The sequence below is a fragment of the Nerophis ophidion genome, linkage group LG26, assembly GCF_033978795.1.
Source record: "Nerophis ophidion isolate RoL-2023_Sa linkage group LG26, RoL_Noph_v1.0, whole genome shotgun sequence".
Classification (NCBI taxonomy): domain Eukaryota; kingdom Metazoa; phylum Chordata; class Actinopteri; order Syngnathiformes; family Syngnathidae; genus Nerophis; species Nerophis ophidion.
The window spans coordinates 31,737,656-31,758,398 of record NC_084636.1 but is presented as its reverse complement, the minus strand read 5'-3'; the positions used below and the strand labels follow the sequence as shown (position 1 = coordinate 31,758,398).

The following is a 20,743-nucleotide window of genomic DNA, read 5'->3' as shown; positions in this document are numbered from 1 at the left end:
CCTGTTTTGTTGGTATTTTTTCCTGTTGCAGTTTTGTCTTCCTTGAGCACTGTTCGCCGTACTTGCTTTGTTTTAGTAATCAAAAATATTCAAGCCTCCATTTACCAACTGAGTTGGCTCTAGAACAGTAAATGGAGAAGTTTGTATTTCTCCATGAGAAACAATGAGAATGTGAATAATGGCTTTGTACACGTAACACTTACAATATAAAGTGCTCTACAGCAGTGTTTTTCAACCTTTTTTTAAGCCAGGGCACATTTTTATCACCTCCAGCAGAAATCATTAAAAATGTAACTCAGCAGCCGATATTGACAGTAAAAAGTCGCAATTGTTGGATATGAATTCAAACCATAACCAAGCTCTTGTCTCAAAGTAGGTGTACTGTCACCACCTGTCACATCATACCATGACTTATTTTAAGTTTTTTGCCGTTTTCCTGTGTAGGGTTTTAGTTCTTGTCTCGCGCACGTATTTTGGTGACTTTTCCTGTTTTGTTGGTATTTTTCCTGTTGCAGTTTTGTCTTCCTTGAGCACTGTTCGCCGTACTTGCTTTGTTTTAGTAATCAAAAATATTCAAGCCTCCATTTACCAACCGAGTTGGCTCTAGAACAGTAAATGGAGAAGTTTGTATTTCTCCATGAGAAACAATGAGAATGTGAATAATGGCTTTGTACACCTAACACTTACAATATAAAGTGCTCTACAGCAGTGTTTTCAACCTTTTTTTGAGCCAGGGCACATTTTTCACACCTCCATCAGAAATCATTAAAAATGTAACTCAGCAGCCGATATTGACAGTAAAAAGTCGCAATTGTTGGATATGAATTCAAACCATAACCAAGCTCTTGTCTCAAAGTAGGTGTACTGTCACCACCTGTCACATCATACCATGACTTATTTTGAGTTTTTTGCCGTTTTCCTGTGTAGGGTTTTAGTTCTTGTCTTGCGCACCTATTTTGGTGACTTTTCCTGTTTTGTTGGTATTTTTCCTGTTGCAGTTTTGTCTTCCTTGAGCACTGTTCGCCGTACTTGCTTCGTTTTAGTAATCAAAAATATTTAAGTTGTTGCTATCCTTCTTTGTGGGGACATTGTTGATTGTCATGTGGTGTTCGGATGTGTACGCCGTCTTTGCTCAGCACGCTGTAAGTCTTTGCTGTCGTCCAGCATTCTGTTTTTACCAACTGAGTTGGCTCTAGAACAGTAAATGGAGAAGTTTGTATTTCTCCATGAGAAACAATGAGAATGTGAATAATGGCTTTGTACACGTAACACTTACAATATAAAGTGCTCTACAGCAGTGTTTTTCAACCTTTTTTTGAGCCAGGGCACATTTTTCCCACCTCCAGCAGAAATCATTAAAAATGTAACTCAGTAAAAAGTCGCAATTGTTGGATATGAATTCAAACCATAACCAAGCACTCATCACTCTAGCTCTTGTCTCAAAGTAGGTGTACCGTCACCACCTGTCACATCATACCATGACTTATTTTGAGTTTTTTGCCGTTTTCCTGTGTAGGGTTTTAGTTCTTGTCTTGCGCACCTATTTTGGTGACTTTTCCTGTTTTGTTGGTATTTTTCCTGGTGCAGATTTGTCTTCCTTGAGCACTGTTCGCCGTACTTGCTTTGTTTTAGTAATCAAAAATATTTAAGTTGTTGCTATCCTTCTTTGTGGGGACATTGTTGATTGTCATGTGGTGTTCGGATGTGTACGCCGTCTTTGCTCAGCACGCTGTAAGTCTTTGCTGTCGTCCAGCATTCTGTTTTTACCAACTGAGTTGGCTCTAGAACAGTAAATGGAGAAGTTTGTATTTCTCCATGAGAAACAATGAAAATGTGAATAATGGCTTTGTACACCTAACACTTACAATATAAAGTGCTCTACAGCAGTGTTTTTCAACCTTTTTTTGAGCCAGGGCACATTTTTATCACCTCCAGCAGAAATCATTAAAAATGTAACTCAGCAGCCGATATTGACAGTAAAAAGTCGCAATTGTTGGATATGAATTCAAACCATAACCAAGCTCTTGTCTCAAAGTAGGTGTACTGTCACCACCTGTCACATCATACCATGACTTATTTTGAGTTTTTTGCCGTTTTCCTGTGTAGGGTTTTAGTTCTTGTCTCGCGCACGTATTTTGGTGACTTTTCCTGTTTTGTTGGTATTTTTCCTGTTGCAGTTTTGTCTTCCTTGAGCACTGTTCGCCGTACTTGCTTTGTTTTAGTAATCAAAAATATTCAAGCCTCCATTTACCAACCGAGTTGGCTCTAGAACAGTAAATGGAGAAGTTTGTATTTCTCCATGAGAAACAATGAGAATGTGAATAATGGCTTTGTACACGTAACACTTACAATATAAAGTGCTCTACAGTAGTGTTTTTCAACCTTTTTTTGAGCCAGGGCACATTTTTCACACCTCCAGCAGAAATCATTAAAAACGTATCTCAGTAAAAAGTCGCAATTGTTGGATATGAATTCAAACCATAACCAAGCTCTTGTCTCAAAGTAGGTGTACTGTCACCACCTGTCACATCATACCATGACTTATTTTAAGTTTTTTGCCGTTTTCCTGTGTAGGGTTTTAGTTCTTGTCTTGCGCACCTATTTTGGTGACTTTTCCTGTTTTGTTGGTATTTTTTTCCTGTTGCAGTTTTGTCTTCCTTGAGCACTGTTCGCCGTACTTGCTTTGTTTTAGTAATCAAAAATATCTAAGTTGTTGCTATCCTTCTTTGTGGGGACATTGTTGATTGTCATGTGGTGTTCGGATGTATACGCCGTCTTTGCTCAGCACGCTGTAAGTCTTTGCTGTCGTCCAGCATTCTGTTTTTACCAACTGAGTTGGCTCTAGAACAGTAAATGGAGAAGTTTGTATTTCTCCATTAGAAACAATGAGAATGTGAATAATGGCTTTGTACACCTAACACTTACAATATAAAGTGCTCTACAGCAGTGTTTTTCAACCTTTTTTTGAGCCAGGGCACATTTTTATCACCTCCAGCAGAAATCATTAAAAATGCAACTCAGCAGCCGATATTGACAGTAAAAAGTCGCAATTGTTGGATATGAATTCAAACCATAACCAAGCTCTTGTCTCAAAGTAGGTGTACTGTCACCACCTGTCACATCATTCCATGACTTATTTTGAGTTTTTTGCCGTTTTCCTGTGTAGGGTTTTAGTTCTTGTCTCGCGCACCTATTTTGGTGACTTTTCCTGTTTTGTTGGTATTTTTTCCTGTTGCAGTTTTGTCTTCCTTGAGCACTGTTCGCCGTACTTGCTTTGTTTTAGTAATCAAAAATATTCAAGCCTCCATTTACCAACTGAGTTGGCTCTAGAACAGTAAATGGAGAAGTTTGTATTTCTCCATTAGAAACAATGAGAATGTGAATAATGGCTTTGTACACCTAACACTTACAATATAAAGTGCTCTACAGCAGTGTTTTTCAACCTTTTTTTGAGCCAGGGCACATTTTTCACACCTCCAGCAGAAATCATTAAAAATGTAACTCAGCAGCCGATATTGACAGTAAAAAGTCGCAATTGTTGGATATGAATTCAAACCATAACCAAGCTCTTGTCTCAAAGTAGGTGTACTGTCACCACCTGTCACATCATACCATGACTTATTTTGAGTTTTTTGCCGTTTTCCTGTGTAGGGTTTTAGTTGTGTCTTGCGCACCTATTTTGGTGACTTTTCCTGTTTTGTTGGTATTTTTCCTGTTGCAGTTTTGTCTTCCTTGAGCACTGTTCGCCGTACTTGCTTTGTTTTAGTAATCAAAAATATTCAAGTTGTTGCTATCCTTCTTTGTGGAGACATTGTTGATTGTCATGTGGTGTTCGGATGTATACGCCGTCTTGGCTCAGCACGCTGTAAGTCTTTGCTGTCGTCCAGCATTCTGTTTTTTTAGCCAGTTCAGTTTTAGTTTCATTCCCTCGTCTTTTGTTTATTTTTGGTTTTAGCCATAGATACCTTTTCACCTGCATGGTGCCTCCCACTGTCGTCTGCATATTGGGGTCACAACAAACCATGTTTCCGATATCTACAAAGCAATTAGCTACCCGCTGCCACGTACTGATATGGAAGAGTATAACATTGTTACGCTGCCGAGCTCCAGACAACACCGACACCCAATAACAACACATCATTTGCAGACTATAATTACTGGCTTGCAAAAAATATTTTTACCCCAATTAGGTGAAATGAGATAATCTCCCACGGCACACCTGACTGTATCTCACGGCACAGTGGTTGAAAAAAATTGCTCTACAGTACTGTGTGTCAAACATAACAAGGATGTGATGGATCAGCTTTCTCTTTATTTTTGGAATGTTGCCTATCGTTCACAATCATAATGAGAGACAAGACAACATTTGTTTGTGTTTTTGCATTCCATATAAAAATGGGCTCGTTCTTGGTGGCTAGCAATGCAGCTAATGTGATTCTACCCCTTTATCACTTTAAAAATGCATTCAAAAAACGTCAACAATACTTAATTTATGTTCTGTAACTAGGGCTTCACGGTGGCAGAGGGGTTAGTGCGTCTGCCTCACAATACGAAGTTCCTGCAGTCCTGGGTTCAAATCCAGGCTCGGGATCTTTCTGTGTGGAGTTTGCATGTTCTCCCCGTGAATGCGTGGGTTCCCTCCGGGTACTCCGGCTTCCTCCCACCTCCAAAGACATGCACCTGGGGATAGGTTGATTGGCAACACTAAATTTGCCCTAGTGTGTGAATGTGAGTGTGAGTGTTGTCTGTCTATCTGTGTTGGCCCTGCGATGAGGTGGCGACTTGTCCAGGGTGTACCCCGCCTTCCGCCCGATTGTAGCTGAGATAGGCGCCAGCGCCCCCCGCGACCCCAAAAGGGAATAAGCGGTAGAAAATGGATGGATGTTCTCTAACTAGAGATGTTCGATAATATCAGCCGATAATTGCTTTAAAACCTAATATTGGAAATTATTGGTATCGGTTTCAACCTCCCGATTTTCCTGGGAGACTCCCGAATTTCAGTGCCCCTCCCGAAAATCACCCGGGGCAACCATTCTCCCGAATTTCTCCCGATTTCCACCCGGACAACATTATTGGGGGCGTGCCTTAAAGGCACTGCCTTTAGCGTCCTCTACAACCTGTCGTCACGTCCGCTTTTCCTCCATGTAAACAGCGTGCCAGCCCAGTCACATAATATATGCGGCTTTTACACACACGCACAAGTGAATGCAAGGCATACTTGGTCAACAGCCATACATGTCACGCTGAGGGTGGCCCTATAAACAACTTTAACACTGTTACAAATATGCGCCACACTGTGAACCCCCACCAAACAAGAATGACAAACACATTTCAGGAGAACATCCGCACCATAACACAACAGAACAAATACCCAGAACCCCTTGCAGCTTTAGCTCTTCTGGGACCCTAATATATACACCCCCCCGCTACCACCCTACCACCAAACCAAAATAAGAGTCTCGGAAAGCTGGCGTGCACAAGTGATGTGCACGCCAGCTTTCTGAGGGATCGCTTGTGCACGCCAGTTTTCCGAGACTCTGTACTTTGAAAAACCAAAACAAACATTAATAGATCGATAAAAAAGTAACGAGTAGCGAGCTGAATGTAGATAAATGGAGCGGAGTAAAAGTAGCGTTTCTTCTCTATAAATATACTCAAGTAAAAGTAAAAGTATGTTGCATAAAAACTACTCTTAAAAGTACAGTTTATCCCAAAAGTTACTCAAGTAGATGTAACGGAGTAAATGTAGCGCGTTACTACCCACCTCTGATTGTTAGTAAACACAGACATGCACCCCCCCCCCCCCCCCTTCCCTTGTGACAGGAAGATTCAGACATTGCAGCTCTCCAATAAAATACACTCAGATCTTCTGTTCCTTGCCGATACTATATAAAAATTAACGTAAAATAATGTAGTCACGGTAACTGAGTTACTGAATATAAAAAATAACGCGTTAGACTACTAGTTACCGCCGAAAATAACGGCGTTAACGTTAGTCCTAACATTAATGACGAGTAGTGTCCTGGGCTGCATGTGACGTGGAGGATTCCGCCTCCAAAATAAATGCCGCGCCCTGCATTTTTGCCTGCAGGCGTGTGACAAAATGAATGAATGAAGTGTTTGTACACAAATGTGTATTTGCCTCAATAGAATTGTTCTTACATTGAAAAGTTTGCCAATAAAGAGTTTTGTAAATCCAGGTTCCACACTACTTGGATTTGAGGTGTTTTTGTCTCCCGGGCAGGTGTGCAGCCGGTCCCTCTGCAGACCATCACCAACGAAAACCCGGCTGGACCGAGCCTGGGCACCATTCCTCAGGCCCGCTTCCTGCTGGCCATGATACACATGCTGTCCCTCAAACATGGCGCCAACAGTCTGAGTCTGCTGCTCAACTCTGGCATACTGGCCCTCACGCAGAGCATCCTCAGACTCATCGGTGAGTCATGTGACCACACCCCGGTTATAATACTGACACCGACATTAGAGCCTTGATTGTTGGCCGATATCAATTGATCCCATACGATATCAAGAAGTGTCATGCATACTTTTTTAGGGCTGACTAAAATTGATTGTTACTGGATACTTTTTAAAACTGCCTTGAAGACTTTGTATGTGTAAGTAATGTGTAAATATAATTATTTCCTACTTGTTTTTATTGACAAATGTGATGTCTTACACTGCAATATTGTTCAAGGGTTATTACCTATCGTGTGCTATTGTGTAGCCCAGGGGTGCCCACACTTTTTCTGCAGGCGAGCTACTTTTCAATTGACCAACTCGAGGGGATCTACCTCATTTATATATATCATTTATATTTGTTTATTTATGAAAGAGACATTTTTGTAAACAAGTTAAATGTGTTTAATGATAATACAAGCATGTGTAACACATATAGATGTCTTTCTTTCACAAAGACAAGAATATAAGTTGGTGTATTACCTGATTCTGATGACTTGCATTGATTGGAATCAGACAGTAATGATGATAACGCCCACATTTTCAAATGGAGGAGAAAAAAAGTTGTCCTTTCTGTACAATACCACATGAAAGTGGTTGGTTTTTGGCATCTAATTCATCCAGCTTCCATACACTTTACAAGAAAAACATTGGCGGAAAATTCCGTAGCTTGCTTGATTGACATTCACGGCACCCGAGGATCTTGTGAGATGACGCTGGCTGCTGCCAGTTCATTATTATGAAAAAATGACAGAGAGGAAGGCGAGAAACACTTTTTATTTCAACAGACTTTCGCGCCGTCCCTTCCGTCAAAACTCTAAAGGCCGACTGCACATTTCCTATCTTCACAATAAAAGCCCTGCTTCATGCTGCCTGCGCTAACAAAATAAGAGTCTCAGAAAGCTGGCGTGCACAAGTGATGTGCACGCCAGCTTTCTGAGGGATCGCTTGTGCACGCCAGTTTTCCGAGACTCTGTATTTAGTTAGCGCAGGCAGCATGAAGCAGGGCTTTTATTGTGAAGATAGGAAATGTGCAGTCGGCCTTTAGAGTTTTGACGGAAGGGACGGCGCGAGAGTCTGTTGAAATAAAAAGTGTTTCTCGCCTTCCTCTCGGTCATATTTTCATAATAATGATCTTGCAGCAGCCAGCGTCATCTCACAAGACCCTCCGGTACCGTGAATGTCATTTAAGTGACGTCTTGGTGAAGATTGATGATCACTCATTTTTAGGTCAATTTTTTTTAAAAAGCCTGGCTGGAGATCGACTGACACACCCCCCGCGGTCGACTGGTAGCTCGCGATCGACGTAATGGGCACCCCTGCTGTAGCCTATAGCCTAGCATGTTTACCATGGCTTTATTGAAATAGAAGAAATTGTGTGCTTATTGAAAGACATTTAGATGTTAACTGGCTGTTCAGCTTTAGACAGGACTGCTTGCACCGCACATGATATCACACACAAGTAAACACGCTGCAGGACTGCTTGTATCGCACATGATATCACACACAAGTAAACACGCTGCAGGACTGCTTGTATCGCACATGGTGTCCCACACAAGTAAACACGCTGCAAGACCGCTTGTTTCGCCCATGATATCACAGAAAGTAAACACGCTGCAGGTCTGCTTGTATCGCACATGATATCACACACAAGTAAACACGCTGCAAGACTACTTGTATCGCACATGATATCACACACAAGTAAAGGCGCTGCAGGACTGTTTGTGTCGCACATGATATCACACACAAGTAAACACGCTGCAGGACTGCTTGTATCGCACATGGTGTCCCACACAAGTAAACACGCTGCAAGACCGCTTGTTTCGCCCATGATATCACAGAAAGTAAACACGCTGCAGGTCTGCTTGTATCGCACATGATATCACACACAAGTAAACACGCTGCAAGACTACTTGTATCGCACATTATATCACACACAAGTAAATACGCTGCAAGACTGCTTGTATCGCACATGATATCACATGCAAGTAAATACGCTGCAAGACTGCTTGTATCGCACATGATATCCCACACAAGTAAAAATGTTGCAGGACTGCTTGTATCGCACATGATATCACACAACTAAACACGCTGCAGGACCGCTTGTATTGCACATGACATCACACACAAGTAAATATGTTTCAGGATTTGTATCACACATGATATCACACACAAGTAAACACACTGCAGGACCGCTTGTATCGCACATGATATCACACACAAGTAAACACTCTGCAGCACTGCATTTATATCACATGATATCACACACAAACATGTTGCAGGACCGTTTGTGTCGCACATGATATCACACAAGTAAACACGCTGCAGGACTGCTTGTATCACACATGATATCACACACAAGTAAATATGTTTCAGGATTTGTATCACACATGATATCACACACAAGTAAACACACTGCAGGACCGCTTGTATCGCACATGATATCACACACAAGTAAACACTCTGCAGCACTGCATTTATATTACATGATATCACTCACAAACATGTTGCAGGACCGTTTGTGTCGCACATGATATCACACACAAGTACACACGCTGCAGGTCTCCTTGTATCGCACATGATATCACACACAAGTAAACACACTGCAGGACCGCTTGTACCGCACATGATGTCACACAAGTAAACACCCTGCAGGACCGCTTGTATCGCACATGATATCACACACAAGTAAACACGCTGCAAGTCTGCTTGTATCGCACATGCTATCACAGAAAGTAAACATGCTGCAGGTCTGCTTGTATCGCACATGAAATCGCAAACAAGCTGTAGGACTGCTTGTATCGCACATGCTATCACACACAAGTAAACACGCTGCAGGACTGCTTGTATCACACATGATATCACACACAAGTAAATATGTTTCAGGATTTGTATCACACATGATATCACACACAAGTAAACACACTGCAGGACCGCTTGTACCACACATGATATCACACAAGTAAACACCCTGTAGGGCTGCTTGTATCGCACATGGTATCACACACAAGTAAACACGCTGCAAGTCTGCTTGTATCGCACATGCTATCACAGAAAGTAAACATGCTGCAGGTCTGCTTGTATCGCACATGAAATCGCAAACAAGCTGTAGGACTGCTTGTATCGCACATGCTATCACACACAAGTAAACACGCTGCAGGACTGCTTGTATCGCACATGATATCACACACAAGTAAATATGTTTCAGGATTTGTATCACACATGATATCACACTCAAGTAAACACACTGCAGGACCGCTTGTACCGCACATGATATCTCACAAGTAAACACCCTGTAGGGCTGCTTGTATCGCACATGATATCACACACGAGTAAACACGCTGCAAGTCTGCTTGTATCGCACATGCTATCACAGAAAATAAACATGCTGCAGGTCTGCTTGTATCGCACATGAAATCGCAAACAAGCTGTAGGACTGCTTGTATCGCACATGCTATCACACACAAGTAAACACGCTGCAGGACTGCTTGTATCGCACATGATATCACACACAAGTAAATATGTTTCAGGATTTGTATTGCACATGATATCACACACAAGTAAACACACTGCAGGACCGCTTGTACCGCACATGATATCTCACAAGTAAACACCCTGTAGGGCTGCTTGTATCGCACATGATATCACACACAAGTAAACACGCTGCAAGTCTGCATGTATCGCACATGATATCACAGAAAGTAAACATGCTGCAGGTCTGCTTGTATCGCACATGAAATCGCAAACAAGCTGTAGGACTGCTTGTATCGCACATGCTATCACACACAAGTAAACACTGCAGGACTGCTTGTATCGCACATGATATCTCACAAGTAAACATGATGCATGACTGCTTGTATCGCACATGATATCATCAGTATGGGATGGGGTTACCCCTCATAAAACGGCGGCTTTGATGTGAGGGCAGCACTGCACTCACCTTAGTGAGAGCTGGTAGTTTCCTGCATGACAGCCAGGTGTGTCCTTGGACCAGGGCCCAGCACAGACAGCAGCGAGGAGGACCTGAATTTGTCGGCGCACGAAGGCTCAGCCACCGTGCTGGAAGAGTCCAGGAAGGAAGCTGTGCCCACCCCTGTTCCTGCATCTGGTCCGGAGCTGGCAGCCATGATGAAGATAGGCACCAGGGTGATGAGGGGAGTCGACTGGAAGTGGGGAGATCAGGTACCTTAGTTAGGAATACATCAGTTGTGATTGGATGATGCAGGTGGAGCCAACATTGGAACCATCCTGAAATCCACCATCTTGCCCTCGTGCCAAGTCATGTTAGTTCAAGCAATCCCTGTGAATTACGTGCCACCAACTTTGTGTAATGTCCACAATTGTCCTGCACCTTTTGGCCTATCAGCATAAAAGCCCCGTGCTCAAACAGTCCTTCAGTGGGACTCAGCAGCACCACCTGTCGTTGTGGAGTGACAATTACAGGTGCTCTAGTTCAAGTGTGTGGATCACCGCGCAGGAACAAATATGACTGACAAACGTTTAATTAACAGAAAGTATATTGTAAATATATATGCCACCGAGGAGCTTTTTAACTACCTCAGCGACCTCAGCCCCAGAAATAGGAGAGTCCACCACAGATTCTCCAGGCACTGCTTCCTCTTAGGAAGACGTGTTGGTGGGATTGAGGAGGTCTTCGAAGTATTCCTTCCACCTATCCACAACATCCGCAGTTGAGGTCAGCAGAACACCATCCGCACCATACACGGTGTTGACAGTGCACTGCTTCCCCTTCCTGAGGCGGCGGACGGTGGTCCAGAATCGCTTCGAAGCCGTCCGGAAGTCGTTTTCCATGGCTTCCCCGAACTCCTCCCATGTCCGAGTTTTTGCCTCAGCGACCGCTGAAGCTGCACACCGCTTGGCCTGTCGGTACCTGTCCACCGCCTCCGGAGTCCTATGAGTCAAAAGGACCCGATAGGACTCCTTCTTCAGCTTGACGGCATCCCTCACTGCTGGTGTCCACCAACGGGTTTTAGGATTGCCCCGCCGACAGGCACCAACTACCTTGCGGCCACAGCTCCAATCAGCCGCCTCGACAATAGAGGTGCGGACGTTGTACCGATCCGTTGTGGTGAAGAAGGAGCTGAGCCGGAAGGCAAAGCTCTCAATTTACCGGTCGATCTACGTTCCCATCCTCACCTATGGTCATGAGCTTTGGGTCATGACCGAAAGGATAAGATCACGGGTACAAGCGGCCGAAATGAGTTTCCAGGTCTCTCCCTTAGAGATAGGGTGAGAAGCTCTGTCATCCGGGAGGAACTCAAAGTAAAGCCGCTGCTCCTCCACATCGAGAGGAGCCAGATGAGGTGGTTCGGGCATCTGGTCAGGATGCCACCCGAACGCCTCCTTAGGGAGGTGTTTAGGGCACGTCCAACCGGTAGGAGGCCACGGGGAAGACCCAGGACACGTTGGGAAGACTATGTCTACCGGCTGGCCTGGGAACGCCTCGGGATCCCCCGGGAAGAGCTAGACGAAGTGGCTGGGGAGAGGGAAGTCTGGGTTTCCCTGATTAGGCTGTTGCCCCCGCGACCCGACCTCGGATAAGCGGAAGAAGATGGATGGATGGATGGATGGATATTTTTTTTAGTTAAAAAAAATATATATATCTTTACCAGAGAATCATTTTGTTTCTTTGAAGAATTTTTTTTTCATATAATTTTATTTTATTTTTACCTGAGAATCATTTTGTTTATTTGAAGAAAATAGTTTTTTTAATTGGAATTTTTTTTTTTTTTTCCTGAGAATCGTTTTTTATTTGAAGAAAATTGTTTTTATTCTTGCAAATAGTTGAATCGTTTTTTTATTTGCACAAAATTGTTATAATATTTATGCTTTTTTTTTATTTGCAGAATGTTTTATTTCACTCGCGATTATTTTTTTATTTACAGAATAGTTTTTTTTAAACTTGACTTCAAAGTAAAGCCGCTGCTCCTCCACATGGAGAGGAGCCAGATGAGGTGGTTCGGGCATCTGGTCAGGATGCCACCCGAACGCCTCCCTAGGGAGGTGTTTAGGGCACGTCCAACCGGTAGGAGGCCACGGGGAAGACCCAGGACACGTTGGGAAGACTATGTCTCCCGGCTGGCCTGGGAACGCCTCGGGATCCCCCGGGAAGAGCTAGACGAAGTGGCTGGGGAGAGGGAAGTCTGGGTTTCCCTGCTTAGGCTGCTGCCCCCGCGACCCGACCTCGGATAAGCGGAAGAAGATGGATGGATGGTGTATTTCTGTTTTACTTGCAAATTACTTTTTTCAATTGCAGAAAATGGTTGTATTGACTTTGGACTGGTTTTAGTCTGCCTAGCAGTACTTTGACCGGGCAGGGTGCTTTCATTGTCACGTTCTTGAACAGCGTGAACCGTACACCATATGAGATCTCACGTGCAGGTCACTATGTCCCAATGTTGCAAATGTTCTCCTCACACTTCCTGTACGTTTCCTCTCAGGACGGTCCATCTCCAGGTCTGGGCCGGGTGATCGGGGAGCTGGGAGAGGACGGCTGGATACGAGTCCAGTGGGACACCAGCAGCACCAACTCCTACCGGATGGGAAAAGAGGGCAAGTACGATCTCAAGCTGGCGGAGCCGCCGCTCGCCATCCAGCCCGCCGCCGAGGACTCGGACACGGAAGATGATGCCGGTCAGTTCACGCGGCCCTCATTGGCCGCAGAATTAGGTACACCTGAAATACAAGCGCTGTGTCGAAAAGTCCGCCCTAATCAAGAAATGACTTTTCATCTGTAACTTTTCCCCCTGTGTTCTGTTCTGGAAGGTGATATCGCGGAGAAGAGCAGCCATCCGACAGCCATGATGCTAACGAGCACCGTCAACCTGCTCAAGACCTTAGCCTTGTCCTCGGGCATCTATGCCGACGTGCTGCAGACGGACGCCACGCGCGCTCTCTGCGGCCTGCTCAGGACGCTTGTGGAGAGCGCCATCGGCGACAAGACGGGTAGATATATATATATATTTTTTTTTTTTTACGCGCTCCCAGAGTCTGATTGCGCTTGTTTGCGGGCAGGTTGCCACGCCCACAGGCTGGTGTCTCGGGAGCAGCACAAGAGCTGGTGCACGCTGGGCTTCATACGCAGCATCGCACTCACGCCCCAGATGTGCAGCACGCTCAGCACGCCCGCGTGGATCGGCCTGCTCGTGCGCGTTGTGGAGGGAAACCACTCCTTCAACGCCCTCACCTTGCAGAGACAGGTGGGTGCATTATTGATCACCTGGCACAGACGGGTGAAGGCGTTTTCATTAACACAGTTGGAGGTGTTGTAATCGCTAATGCTAATCAGTAGCAAAGAAATGTATATTAGCATCAAGCTAACACATTTTTTGTTAAGCTAGAGCCGTCATACTTGCCAAGCCTTTTGATTTTCCCGGGTGAGTCCCGAATTTCAGTGCCCCTCCCGAGGCAACCATTCTCCCGATTTTCGCCCGGACAACAATATTGGGGTGCCTTAAAGCAGTGGTTCTCAACCTTTTTTCAGTGATGTACCCCCTGTGAACATTTCTTTAATTCAAGTACACCCTAAGAAAGAGCAAAGCATTTTTGGTTGAAAAAAAAAGAGATCAAGGAGTAAAATACAGCACTATGTCATCAGTTTCTGATTTATTAAATTGTATAACAGTGCAAATTTTTTTATTTTTTTTTCTCCCATCCCCCCCAACCCACAAACCCCCTCTTTGTTTACCTTTATCTCATCTTTTTTTGTAAGGGGCGCTGGAAGCCGGCAGACCCGTCAGCGATCCTGTTCTGTCTCCCTGTAATGTTTGTCTAAACTTAAATGGGATTGTGCTGAAAATTTCACGGTGGCAGAGGGGTTAGTGCGTCTGCCTCACAATACGAAGTTCCTGCAGTCCTGGGTTCAAATCCAGGCTCGGGATCTTTCTGTGTGGAGTTTGCATGTTCTCCCCGTGAATGCGTGGGTTCCCTCCGGGTACTCCGGCTTCCTCCCACTTCCAAAGACATGCACCTGGGGATAGGTTGATTGGCAACACTAAATTGGCCCTAGTGTGTGAATGTGAGTGTGAATGTTGTCTGTCTATCTGTGTTGGCCCTGCGATGAGGTGGCGACTTGTCCAGGGTGTACCCCGCCTTCCGCCCGATTGTAGCTGAGATAGGCGCCAGCGCCCCCCGCGACCCCAAAAAGGGAATAAGCGGTAGAAATGGATGGATGGATGGATGAAAATTTAAATTTTCCTGAAGGAACTCTCCTGACGGAATAAATAAAGTACTATCTAATCTAATCTAATCTAAAATATTGCTCATTTGTAGTGGTCTTTCTTGAACTACGTATTTGGAAAAAAAGATATAAAAATAACTAAAAACGTGTTGAAAAAAACAAGTGGTTCAATTCCAAATAAAGATTTCTACACATAGAAGTAATCATCAACTTAAAGTTCCCTCTTTGGGGATTGTAATAGAGATCCATCTGGATTCATCAACTTCATTCTAAACATTTCTTCACAAAAAAAGAAATCTTTATCATCAATATTTATGGAACATGTACACAAAAAAAATCTAGCTGTCAACACTGAATATTGCATTGTTGCATTTCTTTTCACAGTTTATGAACTTACATTCATATTTTGTTGAAGTATTATTCAATAAATATATTTATTTGATAGATTTTTGAATTGTTGCTATTTTTAGAAATTTAAAAAAAAATCTCACGTACCCCTCCGCATACCTTCAAGTACCCCCATTTGAGAACCTCTCTCCCTTGAATTCTTCACCCCTTAACAGCTGCATGCTGTGTCCTGTCTCCGTTATCCATAGGTTTATCTACAACCCATAAAGTAGGCAGGCATGGAGCTATTTCTCAGCTTATGTTTATTCCAGCCGGCACGTTAATACACTTGTTGTGTTACGGTGCGGATGTTCTCCCGAAATGTGTTTGTCACTCTTGTTTGGTGTGGGTTCACAGTGTGGCGCATATTTGTAACAGTGTTAAAGTTGTGTATACGGCCACCCTCAGTGTGACTTGTATGGCTGTTGACCAAGTGTGGATTGCATTCACTTGTGTGTGTGAAAAGCCGTAGGTATTATGTGCCTTTAAGGTTTATTGGTGCTCTGTACATCTCCCTACGTCCGTGTACCCCTCCCTCCGTACAGCAGCATTTTAAAAAGTCATGATTTTTACTTTTTGCAACCGATACTGATAATTTCCGATATTACTTTTTAAAGCATTTATAGGCCATGCTACTCTTGGTACCGAAAGACGGTGCCAAGGTTGGATTGTACGTGAATCGGCCAGTTCAAGAGCCATCCCTAGTCCTAAGGACTGGCCGGGAAAAAAGCATGTCTACTATCTACTTGCCTGGTGCTCATCTCTCGTCCACTCAGTGTCCTGGTGGTTAGATTGTCTGCCCTGACATCGGTAGGTTGTGAGTTCAAACCCCGGCTGAGTCATACTAAAGACTATAAAAATGGGGCCCATTACCTCCCTGCTTGGCAATCAGCATCAAGGGTTGGAATTGGGGGTTAAATCACCAAAAATGATTCCTGGGCGCGGCCACTGCTGCTGCCCACTGCTCCCCTCACCTCCCAGGGGGTGATCAAGGGTGATGGATCAAATGCAGGGAATAATTTTGCATCATCTAGTGTGTGTGTGACAATCATTGGTACTTCAACTTTAAGAAAGCTAAACAAAGTGAACGTGGGACATTCTTGGGTGTGCTGGGCATTTTCAAGGGCATGCCCATATAAGGATTTCCATTTTAAAAAACAGACTGTAGAACAATAAGTAGAACACAACCCAACTGCTCAGAGGTTGACTTCCAAATTACCTCTACAGGCTTTAGTTGCCACATGTGTGGACAGCACCTTTTTTTTTAGCTCTTATATCCACAATTTTGTACACTACTGAATTGGGGTCTTATGACCTCTTATGTGGACACTTATACTGCCATCTGGTGGTGTCAGAAGAGTATAACATACAATGGAATTTGAAAAAAAAAAAAGTGTAAAAATAAGACTTAGCATGTCACTAAACATGAAGTACACATGTGTGTACTTATGGACTAAGAACATCTTATCGAAAGATGATTCTTAGTTTTTATTCTAATTAGGGTCCAACAAGCCCAAATGGCAAAGAGAAATAAAAAAAAACCATGTAAACAAAGAGTTTGGGCCTTAAGAGGTTAAAATAATGATGTGTCCCCAGATCCTGGCACTCCGTCTCCTGCAAGCGGTGCTGCCCTCCTGGGACAAGCTGGAGCGTTGTCAGGACATGCGCTTCCTGGTGGAGAAGTTGTTTGGCTTCTTGGGGAGTCTGCTGAGCACCTGTTCCTCGGACCTGCCTCTGCTCAGAGGTGTGTCTTTCAAAACGCTCTTCTTCCCAGTCCTCTTGCTCGCTTTGGTGGTAATGTCCATTTTCCCCTCCTGCAGAGGGCTCCCTGCGAAGGAGGAAGTCCCGCCCCCAGGCCTCCCTGACAGCCACTCACAGCAGCACGCTGGCAGAGGAGATGGTGTCTGTCCTTCGCACGCTGCACTCTCTGAGCCAGTGGAACGCACTCATCAACGACTACATCAACGCTCAGCTCAGCTCCATCGGAGACGTCATGGCCAGCTGCCAGTCGGAAGCCGTAAGAACTTTCCCTGCAGTCCCAAGGGTCTCAACTGAAAAACATTTCATTTATTTTTGTGTCATGCACTTTTTGGAAGAGAAAATCCATTTATTATGGCAAAAAGTTTTGATATGGTAATTGGAGTCCTAACTAGATCAATAATTCATAAAATTGATTTTAATTTATTATAATTTTTTCAGCAATGACAGTTTTAAAGAAAGAAATTCTACTAAAATTCTTACCGATCCAATAGGGTCCCACTCATAAAAGTGTAAAAAATAAGTGAAGTGAATTATATTTATATAGCGCTTTTCTCTCGTGACTCAAAGCGCTTTACATAGTGAAACCCAATATTTAAGTTACATTTAAACCAGTGTGAGTGGCACTAGGAGCAGGTGGGTAAAGTGTCTTGCCCAAGGACACAACGGCAGTGACTAGGACGGCGGAAGCGGGAATCGAACCTGCAACCCTCAAGTTGCTGGCACGGCCGCTCTACCAACCGAGCTGTACCGCCCCAAGTCATACATTATTTATTTTTTACTTTACATGTTCAAATCCCAACGTTAACTTCAGATCTAAGATTTTATCATTTGTTTACATTTTTTTAAATTAATTGTACGCCATTTTTGTTGAAGAAAACCTTGTTTTTTCTCTTAGCCAAAACACAAAATATGCAAGAATATTTGATGTGAAGTAACTGGAGCCTTAAATATGTCAATAATTAATTCATAACATTGATTTTGAGTCATTATTTTAAGAGTAATGCCCGTTTTTAAAGAAAAAAATCCCACTAAAATTCTCAATTTCAAAAGATCTCATTCATAAAAAATAAGTCATACAATATTTTATTTATTTTTTAACTTAAAGGCCGACTGAAAGCCACTACTACCCACCACGCAGTTTGATAGTTTATATATAAATGAAGAAATATTAACATTGCAACACATGCCAATACGGCCTTTTTAGTTTACTAAATTTCAATTTTAAATTTCCCGGGAGTTTCGTCTTGAAAACGTCGTGTAATGATGACGTGTACGCAAGACGTCACGCGTTTTTAGGAAGTATGAGCGCTACGCACACACACAGCTAAATGTCGTCTGCTTTAACGGCATAATTACACAGTATTTTGGAGATCTGTGCTGCTGAATCTTTTGCAATTTGTTCAATTAATATTGGAGAAGTCACAGTAGAAAAAGGGAGTTGGGAAGCTTTAGCCTTTAGCCACACAAACACACGGTGATTCCTTGTTTAAAATTCCTGGAAGTGAAAATTTACTATGGAGCAGAGCGCGGTCAAGCGAACATGAATCCAGACCAAATGTCAACCAGCAGGTTTCGGTGAGAAAATTATGGTTAAAAAGTCGCTTGTTACCGGAGAAAAGCTGAGCTTGGGCCGTCCATAGCTGCCGTCGACTCCCCTGAGACACTGGCGTCAAGACACCCGTGGACACACCCCTCCGACTATCAGGTAATATTAAACTCACTAAAACACTAGCAACACAACAGAAAGATAAGGGATTTCCCAGAATTATCCTAGTAAATGTGTTTAAAAACATCGGAATCCGTCCCAATGCAATCGCGTTTTTTTTTTACTATTTTTTTTTTTTTCCTAGTCTGTCGCTATCAATATCCCCAAACACGAATCTTTCATCCTCGCTCAAATTAATGGGGAAATTGTCGTTTTCTCGGTCCGAATAGCTGTTTTTGTTGGAGGCTCCTATTAAAATCAATGTGAATATGTGAGGAGCCATCAACATGTGACGTCATCGTCTGCGACTTCCGGTACAGGCGAGGCTTTTCTCTTAGCACCGACAGTTGCGAACTTTATCGTGGATGTTCTCTACTAAATCCTTTCAGCAAAAATATGGCAATATCGCGAAATGATCAAGTATGACACATAGAATGGACCTGCTATCCCTGTTTGAATAAGAAAATCTCATTTCAGTAGGCCTTTAGATTAGATTAGATTAGATAGTACTTTATTTATTCCGTCAGAAGAGTTCCTTCAGGAAAATTAAAATTTTATGCACAATCCCATTCAAGTTTAGACAAACATTACAGGGAGACAGAACAGGATCGCTGACCGATCTGCCGGCTTCCAGCGCCCCTTACAAAAAAGATGAGATACAGGTAAACAAATAAAAAATAAAAAAAATCGGTCTTAGCCTGGGCCCTGGAGAGGTGGTGCAGACTGAGGCCAAGGGAAAAAACAACAACTCATAGCCATGGTACACATCCCTCTTCCATGTGTGTAAGAGGGAAACATCAAACATCAAAGAACACAGACGACATTAAAGACATTAACGCAGCAGATACAACCAGACACTTCTACATACTAGCTATGAATAAAAAGTAAAAGAAACATATCCACTGTGGTGGCCTCTGGGGTGTTCTATGCCATCGTCCGCTGGGGTGGAGGGAGCAGACCCAACAAAGCAACCAAGACAGCCGACTCCAAATATCTTAAATATCTACATTAATTTCAGATTGATCCGTAGATTTTAAGTTTTTTTTTTTTTTTAAGGGGTTTGCTTTTCTATTAATTGTATGTCCTTTTTGTTAAAGAAAACCCCGTTTGTTTTTTGTCAAACACAGAAAATATGCAACAATATTTGAGGAGAATTAATTGAAGCCTCAAATATGTCAAAATTCATAACATGGATTTTAATTCAATATTACTTTTTGAGCAATGACAATTAAAAAAAAAAAATCTCACTAAAATTCTCAATGATCCAAAAAGGGGCCCGCTCATAAAAGTGTTAAATATAAGTCATATATTATTTGACAGTTATTTCCTTTCAAAACTTAAATCTCTATTTGAACTTCAGGTCTATCTATTGATTATACGTTTTTATTATTCATTAATTTTATTTTATTGCAAAAACATAAAATATCCTCAAATATTTGATGTGTAGTAATTGGAGCCTCAAATTGATCAATAATTCATAACAACAAAGATTGGTATTGCACAAACATGAAATATGCAACATTTTCCCCCAAAACATTGACAAAGTGGAATATTTGTTGTGAAGTAATTGAAACTTTAAAATAGGACAATCATTCATAACAACATTGATTTTGATTCATTATTATTTAAGTCATGATGATTTATTTCAAAAATCATGCAATTTCTCAGGGCCCCACTCATAAAAGTGTTAAATATAAGTCAGACTATTTTATTATTTTAATTTAAACACTTAAATATCTAGATCAGGGGTCCCCAAACTACGGCCCAGCGTCCAAAATCTGGCCTGCGGGAAGTCCCAAGTTAAAACTTAATTTTTTTAATAGTTTATTTTTATTTTATTATTGTTTTTTTTCTTCTGATCTGTCCTTTGTAATCCATTTTCTACCGCTTGTTACTGTCGGTGTCTCATAGCCGCTCAGGCAAGTCATGTCTAAAATGCATTTTCCCATCCATACCGTGGCATCATCGCACTCTGAATGAATATATTTATATATATATATATATATATATATATATATATATATATATATATTTTTTTTTTTTTCCTCCCCCCCCCCCCTTGTTTACCTGTATGTCATCTTTTTTGTAAGGGGAGCTGGAAGCCGGCAGACCCGTCAGCGATCCTGTTCTGTCTCCCTGTAATGTTTGTCTGATCTTGAATGGGATTGTGCTGAAAATTTTAATTTTCCTGAAGGAACTCTCCTGACGGAATAAATAAAGTACTATCTATCTAT

General features: G+C 42.6%; 1 protein-coding gene across 7 annotated transcripts in view; it reads left to right on the top strand.

Moving 5' to 3' along the window:
• herc2 (HECT and RLD domain containing E3 ubiquitin protein ligase 2) overlaps positions 1 to 20,743 on the top strand; it is a 274,014-nt gene that overhangs the window by 86,073 nt on the left and 167,198 nt on the right. For 4 of the 7 annotated variants that reach the window (XM_061888266.1, XM_061888265.1, XM_061888264.1 and 1 more), the window contains exons 35-41: positions 6,245 to 6,436; positions 10,451 to 10,638; positions 12,918 to 13,146; positions 13,243 to 13,422; positions 13,492 to 13,676; positions 16,640 to 16,787; positions 16,864 to 17,060. In XM_061888266.1, coding sequence (XP_061744250.1) covers positions 6,245 to 6,436; positions 10,451 to 10,638; positions 12,918 to 13,146; positions 13,243 to 13,422; positions 13,492 to 13,676; positions 16,640 to 16,787; positions 16,864 to 17,060 — 1,319 coding nt within the window. The remainder of the gene's footprint in view (positions 1 to 6,244; positions 6,437 to 10,450; positions 10,639 to 12,917; positions 13,147 to 13,242; positions 13,423 to 13,491; positions 13,677 to 16,639; positions 16,788 to 16,863; positions 17,061 to 20,743) is intronic. The other 3 variants (XM_061888270.1, XM_061888269.1, XM_061888267.1) reach the window with 1 other exon arrangement.